This window comes from Candoia aspera, chromosome 1, assembly GCF_035149785.1.
Source record: "Candoia aspera isolate rCanAsp1 chromosome 1, rCanAsp1.hap2, whole genome shotgun sequence".
NCBI classification, from domain to species: Eukaryota; Metazoa; Chordata; class Lepidosauria; order Squamata; family Boidae; genus Candoia; species Candoia aspera.
This window is the reverse complement of record NC_086153.1, coordinates 104,866,244-104,878,277: the sequence shown is the minus strand read 5'-3', so window position 1 is coordinate 104,878,277 and position 12,034 is coordinate 104,866,244. Positions and strand designations below refer to the sequence as shown.

Sequence of the window (12,034 nt, the reverse complement as noted above, 5' to 3'; positions counted from 1 at the left end):
AAGGCTCCTCAGTTCCTCTTCACTTTCAGCCATCAAAGTGGTATCATCTGCATATCTGAGATTGCTAATGTTTCTTCCAGAGATTTTAACTCCAGCCTTGGATTCCTCAAGGCCAGCTTGTCACATGATGTGTTCTGCATACAAGTTGAATAGGTAGGGTGAGAGTATACAGCCCTGCCGTACTCCTTTCCCAATCTTAAACCAGTCCGTTGTTCCGTGGTCTGTTCTTACTATTGCTACTTGGTTGTTATACAGATTCTTCAGGAGGCATACAAGATGACTTGGTATCCCCATACCACTAAGAACTTGCCACAATTTGTTATGGTCCACACAGTCAAAGGCTTTAGAATAGTCAAGAAAACAGAAATAGATCTTTTTCTGAAACTCCCTGGCTTTTTCCATTATCCAGTGGATATTGGCAGTTTGGTCCCTAGTTCCTCTGCCTTTTCTAAACCCGGCTTGTACATCTGGCAATTCTCGCTCCATGAATTGCTGAAGTCTACCTCGCAGGATCTTGAGCATTACCTTACTGGCATGTGAAATGAGTGCCACTGTTCGATAGTTTGAACATTCTTTAGTGTTTCCCTTTTTTGGTATGGGGATATAAGTTGATTTTTTCCAATCTGATGGCCATTCTTGTGTTTTCCAAATTTGCTGGCATATAGCATGCATTATCTTGACAGCCTTCAGCAAAGGATCGTTACCTTGTCGTGGTGCTGGAGCTTGAGCACCTCAATGATGCCATGAGCTAAACCGTGAAGGGCCACCCAAGACGGGAAGGTCATGACAGAGAGGTCAGACTAAATGCGATCCCTGGGGAAGGTAATGGCAACCCACCCCAGTATTCTTGCCGTGAAAACTAAATGGATCAGTACAACCAGAGATATGTCGATATACCATCGGAAGGTGAGACCCCCAGGTCGGAAGATGGTCAAAATGCTACTGGGGAGGAACAGAGGATGAGCTCAACTAGCCCCAGACGTGATGACGCAGCTAGCTCAAAGCCGAAAGGACGGTTAGCGGCCGACGGTGCTGGTGGTGAACGGCGAATCCGATGTTCTAAGGATCAACACACCATTGGAACCTGGAATGTAAGATCTATGAGCCAGGGCAAATTGGATGTGGTTATTGGTGAGATGTCAAGTTTAAAGATAGACATTCTGGGCATCTGTGAACTGAAATGGACTGGAATGGGCCACTTCACATCAAATGACCACCAGATCTACTACTGTGGACAAGAGGACCACAGACGAAATGGAGTAGCCTTCATAATTAATAGTAAAGTGGCTAAAGCAGTGCTTGGATACAACCCAAAAAACGACAGAATGATCTCAATTCGAATTCAGGGCAAGCCATCTAACATCACAGTGATCCAAATATACGCCCCAACCACAAATGCTGAAGAAGCTGAAGTAGAGCAGTTCTATGAGGATCTGCAGCACCTACTGGACAACACGCCTAAAAGAGATGTTATTTTCATCACAGGAGACTGGAATGCTAAGGTGGGCAGTCAAATGACACCTCGAATTACAGGTAAGTATGGCCTGGGAGAACAAAATGAAGCAGGACATAGGCTGATAGAATTTTGCCAAGACAATTCACTCTGCATAACAAACACTCTCTTCCAACAACCTAAGAGACGGCTTTATACATGGACTTCACCAGATGGACAACACCGAAATCAGATTGATTACATCCTTTGCAGCCAAAGGTGGCGGACATCTGTACAGTCGGTAAAAACAAGGCCTGGAGCTGACTGTAGTTCAGATCACGAACTTCTTCTTGCACAATTTAGGATCAGACTAAAGAGATTAGGGAAGACCTACAGATCAGCTAGATATGAGCTCACTAATATTCCTAAGGAATATGCAGTGGAGGTGAAGAATAGATTTAAGGGACTGGACTTAGTAGATAGGGTCCCGGAAGAACTCTGGACAGAAGTTGGCAGCATTGTTCAGGAGGCGGCAACAAAATACATCCCAAAGAAAGAGAAAACCAAGAAGGCAAAATGGCTGTCTGCTGAGACACTAGAAGTAGCCCAAGAAAGAAGGAAAGCAAAAGGCAACAGTGATAGGGGGAGATATGCCCAATTAAATGCAAAATTCCAGAGGTTAGCCAGAAGAGATAAGGAATTATTTTTAAACAAGCAATGCGCGGAAGTGGAAGAAGACAATAGAATAGGAAGGACAAGAGACCTCTTCCAGAAAATTAGAAACATTGGAGGTAAATTCCAGGCAAAAATGGGTATGATCAAAAACAAAGATGGCAAGGACCTAACAGAAGAAGAAGAGATCAAGAAAAGGTGGCAAGAATATACAGAAGACCTGTATAGGAAGGATAACAATATCGGGGATAGCTTTGACGGCGTGGTCAGTGAGCTAGAGCCAGACATCCTGAAGAGTGAGGTTGAGTGGGCCTTAAGAAGCATTGCTAATAACAAGGCAACAGGAGACGACGGCATCCCAGCTGAACTATTCAAAATCTTGCAAGATGATGCTGTCAAGGTAATGCATGCTATATGCCAGCAAATTTGGAAAACACAAGAATGGCCATCAGACTGGAAAAAATCAACTTATATCCCCATACCAAAAAAGGGAAACACTAAAGAATGTTCAAACTACCAAACAGTGGCACTCATTTCACATGCCAGTAAGGTGATGCTCAAGATCCTGCAAGGTAGACTTCAGCAGTTCATGGAGCGAGAATTGCCAGACGTACAAGCTGGGTTTAGAAAAGGCAGAGGAACTAGAGACCAAATTGCCAATATCCGCTGGATAATGGAAAAAGCCAGGGAGTTTCAGAAAAACATCTATTTCTGTTTTATTGACTATTCTAAAGCCTTTGACTGTGTGGACCATAACAAATTGTGGCAAGTTCTTAGTGGTATGGGGATACCAAGTCATCTTGTATGCCTCCTGAAGAATCTGTATAACCACCAAGTAGCAACAGTAAGAACAGACCACGGAACAACAGACTGGTTTAAGATTGGGAAAGGAGTACGGCAGGGCTGTATACTCTCACCCTACCTATTCAACTTGTACGCAGAACACATCATGCGACAAGCTGGCCTTGAGGAATCCAAGGCTGGAGTTAAAATCTCTGGAAGAAACATTAACAATTTCAGATATGCAGATGATACCACTTCGATGGCTGAAAGCGAAGAGGAACTGAGGAGCCTTATGATGAAGGTGAAAGAAGAAAGTGCAAAAGCTGGCTTGCAGCTAAACCTCAAAGAAACCAAGATTATGGCAACCAGCTTGATTGATAACTGGCAAATAGAGGGAGAAAATGTAGAAGCAGTGAAAGACTTTGTATTCCTAGGTGCGAAGATTACTGCAGATGCTGACTGCAGTCAGGAAATCAGAAGACGCTTAATCCTTGGAAGAAGAGCAATGACAAATCTCGATAAAATAGTTAAGAGCAGAGACATCACACTGACAACAAAGGTCCGCATAGTTAAAGCAATGGTGTTCCCCGTAGTAACATATGGTTGTGAGAGCTGGACCATAAGGAAGGCTGAGCGAAGGAAGATCGATGCTTTTGAACTGTGGTGTTGGAGGAAAATTCTGAGAGTGCCTTGGACTGCAAGAAGATCAAACCAGTCCATCCTCCAGGAAATAAAGCCAGACTGCTCACTTGAGGGAATGATATTAAAGGCCAAACTGAAATACTTTGGCCACATAATGAGAAGACAGGACACCCTGGAGAAGATGCTGATGCTAGGGAGAGTGGAAGGCAAAAGGAAGAGGGGCCGACCAAGGGCAAGGTGGATGGATGATATTCTAGAGGTGATGGACTCGTCCCTGAGGAAGCTGGGGGTGTTGACGACCGACAGGAAGCTCTGGCGTGGGCTGGTCCATGAAGTCACGAAGAGTCGGAAGCGACTAAACGAATAAACAACAACATCTTGACAGCATCATCTCGCAAGATTTTGAACAATTCAGCTGGGATGCCATCGTTTCCTGCTGCCTTGGTATTAGCAATGCTTCTTAAGGCCCATTCAACCTCACTCTTCAGGATGTCTGGCTCTAGCTCACTGACCACACCATCAAAGCTATCCCCAATCTTGTTATCCTTCCTATACAGGTCTTCTGTATATTCTTGCCACCTTTTCTTGATCTCTTCTTCTTCTGTTAGGTCCTTGCCATCTTTGTTTTTGATCATGCCCATTTTGGCCTGGAATTTATCTCCGATGGTTCTAATTTTCTGGAAGAGGTCTCTTGTCCTTCCTATTCTATTGTCTTCTTCCACTTCCGCGCATTGCTTGTTTAAAAATAATTCCTTATCTCTTCTGGCTAACCTCTGGAATTTTGCATTTAATTGGGCATATCTCCCCCTATCACTGTTGCCTTTTGCTTTCCTTCTTTCTTGGGCTACTTCTAGTGTCTCAGCAGACAGCCATTTTGCCTTCTTGGTTTTCTCTCTCTTTGCGATGTATTTTGTTGCCGCCTCCTGAACAATGTTGCGAACTTCTGTCCATAGTTCTTCCGGGACCCTATCTACTAAGTCCTGTCCCTTAAATCTATTCCTCACCTCCACTGCATATTCCTTAGGAATATTAGTGAGCTCATATCTAGCTGATCTGTGGGTCTTCCCTAATCTCTTGAGTCTGATCCTAAATTGTGCAAGAAGAAGTTCGTGATCTGAACTACAGTTAGCTCCAGGTCTTGTTGTTACCAACTGTATAGATGTCCGCCACCTTTGGCTGCAAAGGATGTAGTCAATCTGATTTTGGTGTTGTCCATCTGGTGAAGTCCATGTATAAAGCCGTCTCTTAGGTTGTTGGAAGAGTGTGTTTGTTATGCAGAGTGAGTTGTCTTGGCAAAATTCTATCAGCCTATGTCCTGCTTCGTTTTGTTCTCCCAGGCCATGCTTACCTGTAATTCCAGGTGTCATTTGACTGTCCACCTTAGCATTCCAATCTCCCGTGATGAAAATAACATCTCTTTTAGGTGTGTTGTCCAGTAGGTGCTGCAGATCCTCATAGAACTGCTCTACTTCAGCTTCTTCAGCATCTGTGGTTGGGGCGTATATTTGGATCACTGTGATGTTAGATGGCTTGCCCTGAATTCGAATTGAGACCATTCTATCGTTTTTTGGATTGTATCCAAGCACTGCTTTAGCCACTTTACTATTACTTATGAAGGCTACTCCATTTCTTCTGTGGTCCTCTTGTCCACAGTAGTAGATCTGGTGGTCATTTGATGTGAAGTGGCCCATTCCAGTCCATTTCAGTTCGCTGATGCCCAAAATGTCTATCTTTAATCTTGACATCTCACCAATAACCACATCCAATTTGCCCTGGCTCATAGATCTTACATTCCAGGTTCCAATGGTGTGTTGATCCTTAGAACATCGGATTCGCCGTTCACCACCAGCACCGTCGGCTGCTAGCCATCCTTTCGGCATTGAGCTAGCTGTGTCATCACGTTTGGGGCTAGTTGAACTCCTCCTCTGTTCCTCCCCAGTAGCATTTGGACCATCTTCCGACCTGGGGGTCTCATCTTCCGATGGTATACTGACATATCTCTGGTTGTACTGATCCATTGAGTTTTCACGGGAAGAATACTGGGGTGGGTTGCCATTACCTTCCCCAGGGATCGCATTTAGTCTGACCTCTCTGTCATGACCTTCCCGTCTTGGGTGGCCCTTCACGGTTTAGCTCATGGCATCATTGAGGTGCTCAAGCTCCAGCACCATGACAAGGTAAGGATCCTTTGCTGAAGTCCTTGAGATTGGGCTGCCAGAATTCAGTAACCAACTTCTGCTCAATTTCTAACTGATGTTTTGGAGGCAAAAAACACACAATGAAAGCATGTTTTGTTGTTGTTGTTTTAAAAAAAACATATTATCCACCACTACCTTTTGCCCTTCCCATGCAAGGGGGAAAAAAATAAACCTTGGGTGAAAAATCCCATATCATGCCTTCTGGTTATGTCACTGTTTCACACAGAACAGTCTTTCCCTGCTGATTTCTTTTTTTAGCGTGACTACCAAAAAGTTGCCCAATTAGTAACTGAATTAGTTTTAAATACTATTCATTTATTATGAAAAAAACAACAAAAAAAACCCCCTTCCCCTATGACCAGTTTACAATTTTCTACCATGGCATATAAATGCTTTTAAATCAGGGTATTAAAAGATTTCTAAGTTATGAAAGTTTATGCCATAATAAATTTGTCTTTAAGCTGTCAGAGAACTCTCTGTTCTTTTGGTTGGTATATTGGTATATATTCTTTGCCAGTATGATTGAAAGGATAAGTACTAAAAACATCCATGTGTCCTATAATATATCATAAGGTATAAAGACAGACAATTGAAATAACACTTAAGGAACACATTTAGTCAGTTATTGACCATTCACTGTTCAGTACACAAGAATGGAACAGAAAATGACAACTACTTTGATAAAAACCCTGTAATTGTCACTCTGAAAAAAGCTTTACATTTGCTATATAAGAATCAGTTTGTGGGGGTTATTCCTTCCCACATTCCTGGCATTGCTACCTGTTAGGGCTTTGTTTATCCAGAAGTGCTCTTCTGAGAACCTCTTTTACATCAATGTCTAACTCAAAGATTTTTACTGGAATGATTTTCATTTCTTCCAAAAGGTCTACCTGTTTTCTTGTAACAGGGTATCCATCAATAACAAATCTATGGGAGAGAAAATGAATACAGTTCAGATCTGAGTTCAGATCTATTTTGGAACAGTGTCAATTCCTATAATTCCTGAATACTGCTAATAAGGTACAGAACACAAGCCAGAAGAAAGGAAACAATAAGAAATATATATACTATAGAGAGAGCCCGATTATAAATTTCAAGATTCCTGTAAGCTTGTGTGTGTGTGTATAAATATCTGTACATAGTATCTTAAAACTAGCAAATACTGAAAAATAATGTTCTATATACATTCCAGAATCCATAAACTATTAAATCCACTGAATTCTTAATCAGATAAGACAGAAAGTAAAGAAGTATTATATTATAGCTGTGCTTTAAGAAGAAGCTGTGTCACTCAATTTTTTTGGAAATCTAGAGATGTGACTTCTCAGTAGCAAACCACCATGAGAACTGTCACAGGCAAGTTGGACAGAGTTATATGGCAAAGAACCCACAATTGCCTGTGGTGTAGACTGGAAATTGTCTTATTGGTTTGCTAAACCCTGCAGAAATAATGCAGTGTAATACTTGAAATGGAAATTGCTCACCCTGAAGTATTGCACACAGTATCCATCAAGGCAATATCTAAGGCTCTTAGGGCAAGTTCATCAGGTGCAGTCAGTCCTTTGTGAAGATGCCACTTTAGCACAAGAGCCAATTCAGTTTCTGGCTGATTGTTTAACACTGCACGGATGGCATCTCCCATGGAAAGGCGCATCAATCCATATATTTCTGCAAATTTTTTGGCAACTGCAAAACATGTTGCTGATTATTAATCCATTTTTCATCATATCAGTGAAATATACTGATTGGAGAAGAGCAATGACAAACCTCGATAAAATAGTTAAGAGCAGAGACATCACGCTGACAACAAAGGTCCGCATAGTTAAAGCAATGGTGTTCCCCGTAGTAACATATGGCTGTGAGAGCTGGACCATAAGGAAGGCTGAGAGAAGGAAGATCGGTGTTTTTGAACTGTGGTGTTGGAGGAAAATTCTGAGAGTGCCTTGGACTGCAAGAAGATCCAACCAGTCCATCCTCCAGGAAATAAAGCCAGACTGCTCACTTGAGGGAATGATATTAAAGGCAAAACTGAAATACTTTGGCCACATAATGAGAAGACAGGACACCCTGGAGAAGATGCTGATGCTAGGGGGAGTGGAGGGCAAAAGGAAGAGGGGCTGACCAAGGGCAAGGTGGATGGATGATATTCTAGAGGTGATGGACTTATCCCTGGGGGAGCTGGGGGTGTTGACGACCGACAGGAAGCTCTGGTGTGGGCTGGTCCATGAAGTCACGAAGAGTCGGAAGCGACTAAATGAATAAACAACAAAATTCTAAAGAATAAATTATTATGATCAATAAAGCCAGTTAAAATAAAAACTGGTATGGTGACTAACTGTCATGAGCACTGATGGTGAGCAGGAGGGGGCCCCTATCCAGGGGCGAAAACGCATGTGTAGTAGTGAGGAGTTGAGCAGCCATTCAAAGAGACAAAGAACAGACCCGCATTGACTTTTGGAGTTTATCTTCTGGGTTTTCCCACGCTTCTTCAGTTTGTTAGGATCTTCTGTCTCATGTAGCAGTAATAAAACACTAGAGACCTATTCCTCGTCTCAACGTGGTTCCTGACTGTTAGGACACTAACATTGTTAAAAATACAAAGCTTTTTCACAATAATTTATCAATGAAAATCTTTGAGCACAAAGTCTTCCTAAGACCAAAATTAACTAATACCCAGATGCACAAGGTGTACTGTATATTTTTAAAATTTAAATGGTAACATTGTTTTGATTATAATAGCCAATATTATGCAGTTACCATTATTTTGTTTTGATATTCTATATAAAATTCTATTTTATTCTATGGTTTATTTTATATTCTATATAAAAAATACTTGGGGAAAAATTCAGGAATGAGGAATCACAAAATAACCTGATGCTCAAGCATGCTCGGTAAGAAAAAAATGTCAAAAAACTGTTGAAGGGGGAAAAAGCGGGGAGGACTCTAAGTGCAGGCAGGTGGGGGGAGTGATGAGGTGCCATGGATGTTGACTATTGGAAGCAGCATTAGTACCTGCCTATGGCATTTTGTTGCAGATTGTATTGGTTGTTAATTCCTGTTGTTATACTGTCATCCTATGATGCTATACGATACCACACAAGCTGTATATCAGAAATAACGTTCTCCTGAGCAGATTTCACATCCAACTAGATAAAATTTCAGATTCTTTAAAAATGGGGCTGCATTCCTAGTATACCATTCAACTGATGTGAAGAAACATATAGCCCAAGATATTTTTGAAGTTGAATTGCAATCAGTTGACTAAACAGGAATGGCAGTTGTTAATAGAAAAACAGCTTTGCCTATGTTTCCCGGGGACCAATTACATGAAAACATTCACCACGTCATCAGCTACATGTACACTTCTCCCTTGGTTATATTACAGTTATCTTGCATTATGTCTTACAGCAGTATATATGGTAGAAAAGATATATACTTTCAAATATATTTTGCCTTAATTATTTAAATGATGTGCACCTGAGCTGAAAAAAATTGCATCATATTTTTTTTGCTCAAGTTAATTATCCTATACCTTAGGGATGAGTAACTTTCCCAGGGCTGGGGTTTGAAACTGTTCCTCCAACTAAATAAAAGGCTGCAGATGACAATATTAGGATGTTGATATCACTGGCAGGGCTGATTGTGTTTTTTAAGAGTGGGCATGGGAGGCAAATCTTTTCCATTTTTACCCTTAAAATCCTCCAACCCTTACAAAATAGTTTGCAATTCTACCATCAAAATTTAACAATACAATGGCTGAATTTTAGTAGCGTGGTTTTGAACCATGTGGAGGGGGATTGTGTTTTGTTTTGCTTCCCCACAGTAAAAAAACAAGCAAACACAAAGACCAATATTCTCACGGTGAGGCCAAAACCTACCTGTTGTCTTTCCAGATTTTGGAGGCCCAACAATTGCAATTTTAACTGGTACAGTTGGTTTAGGTTTAGGCTGGCGGAGATATTTGATAGGGTTTTTCATAAATTTTTCTCTATTTTCTTTACTTGTAAAAAAATAAACACAGTTTCGATGAATAAGTGGAAAAGTTGATGCTTCATCATTTTGAAAGGGCTTGATTACATCTCCTTCGCTTAGCTGCAATAAATACAGAGTTATTGACATCCAAAATTACATAAATTACAGAGTTCACTGGAGTTAGGCAGCCAATAAATTTAAATAAATAAATAAATAAAAATATAATTTCTAACTTATATAATGAAATTTTATATAAGTTAAAATACTTTTCTCTTGGTTTCAACAGATATTAATATTTTATTTGTGAGAAGGAAGCAAAGCTTCTCCTTCCTGCTATTTAAATAATTTATGCTAGTACAAATACTTGCTGAGAAGCATTGACAAAATAGATTAAAGCATCATTTGACAATCATTACAACCAGCACAGTCCTATACATGTCTTTTAGAAGTATATCTGGGGGAAAATCAAATATAAAATTAAAATGCTTCAAGTTCAGGATTAAGAGCCTCCCTCAGCCCAAACTTTTGCCCTTCCCACAAGACTGGAACTTCATACCAAAGGCTCCTGGAGCCTTGAGTAGGAGGCAATCTTTGGCTGTTACCAGAATGATTACTGTTGGCAAAAGATACTGTGGAACTTTTCTCTCTTTTCTCATATTATTTTTCTAGGAGGGGAAAGCAATGGTGGGGAAGTTGGGCAGTATTGAGTTTCGAGCTTAAGTGACTGTAGTCTAGACAGATTTCCTGACATTTCGCTGGCAACTGTGGTGCCTGCCTTATGGAACATCATCCCAACCCCACCCCACCCGTCCCGAGGTCAGGCTGGCTTCATCCCTGTTAACTCTTTGTAAGACCTTCAAAACTCGGCTATGTCATCAGGTTTGGGGGTCCCAAGGGAATGGTGTGTTGAAGTGGTTCCACTGTTGTTAATATCTGTCACTCTCTCCTTACCTTTTTAAAATTGTAATATTAATTTTTAATTGTTGATTGTTTTTTGTATTATAGTTCTTTAATTTTTTTTATTGTGCACTGCCCAGTCACATTTTGTGAGATGGGCAGCTATATAAATATGATGACTAAATAAATAAAATGGCATCTTCAGAGGCAAGGTGGTCTACTATGCAGACTACAGGCAACTGAGCAGGAACTGACAGGGCTCCTGTCTTTATAGCTAGGTGACCTGACTTTTGATTGGTCTTTAGCTAAGCTGGTTTCTGATTGGTGCGGGTTGGTGAGGGCTGGTCTCTGATTGGAACCAACACCACCAAAACGACCAATCAGAATCAGGCATAAACAAAGAACCGATCAGAGACCAGGCCTCACCAATTTGAACCTATTCCCTCAGTGAATAGATAGAACTGCAAGTGGGGAAGATCATATCTGTAACCCAAGAATGTTTCTGTTGTATTTCTTAGGGTTCTTTTCCTGCCAACTGCAAGAGATGACATGGGTGCCTGCCAGTGTTCTGTTTGGGGATTCTGTGGTTGCAAGTGCTGGAGCCCAAGAGCTCTTGGAACACAGACCTGGCTTCCTAAATATCTTACTATAGAAGAGAAGGAAACTAATGGTCATGAGTGGGAAGCACCTTGTCTGTTGATAAGTAGGAGGAAAAGCAAGGAAGAAGGGGTGATGCATTTCTTTACCTCTGTAATGGTATATGGGAATGACCTTGGGAGATGGGGGAAGAGATGCTGCCTAGGGAACAATCAGATAAAAGAGGTTGGAGCAAACAGCTCATAATGGGCAGACAAAGAAACTCAGAAAGGAACCTCTCTAACTTATCAGGCTGTTAAAAGAGACAGCGGGAGATTTGTACTTCCCCTCATCTCTCAAGGTCATTCCCATATACCATTACAACCTCCACAATTCATTCAGAGCCCCATTTGTTGACTTATTCTTACAGTAAACTTTTGTCTTAGTAATTAACATTTCATGAATGTAATCCATGATAATACATTCTTATTTATAATTATAAATACTACAAAGTGTATTGGATTGAGCTTAAGAAATAGTTTTAGAAAGCAAGCAACCTGACAGTTTGCTTACCTTGATTGGGTCCCATTGGCCAAAATTGCTTGGATGTTTATAAGAGAGAACAATCATTTTGCGTGCAAGTGAAAAACTTATTGGATAACATTTCTCAAAAATGCTCTCACGATTTTCTACAAGGTCCTTCAGCTTTTTAAACAATTGGTAGCATACAATGCGAGGCTTTCGTTTGCAACTAAGCGTTATTTGGGGTATTTGTAATTTTTCAAATTCTTCCTGGGAACCAAGGAGAATAGAAAATAAAAACATGGCTAAGTGCTATTTTAAATAAGTACTTTTCATAAAG

General features: G+C 40.8%; 1 protein-coding gene across 1 annotated transcript in view; it reads right to left on the bottom strand.

Annotated features, from left to right (window-relative positions):
• The window catches only part of AK9 (adenylate kinase 9), an 88,822-nt gene that overhangs the window by 10,947 nt on the left and 65,841 nt on the right, over positions 1–12,034 (bottom strand). The window contains exons 27-30 of the mRNA XM_063296485.1: positions 11,746–11,964; positions 9,606–9,819; positions 7,212–7,413; positions 6,508–6,654 (exon numbers count right to left, since the gene is read on the bottom strand). Coding sequence (XP_063152555.1) covers positions 6,508–6,654; positions 7,212–7,413; positions 9,606–9,819; positions 11,746–11,964 — 782 coding nt within the window. The remainder of the gene's footprint in view (positions 1–6,507; positions 6,655–7,211; positions 7,414–9,605; positions 9,820–11,745; positions 11,965–12,034) is intronic.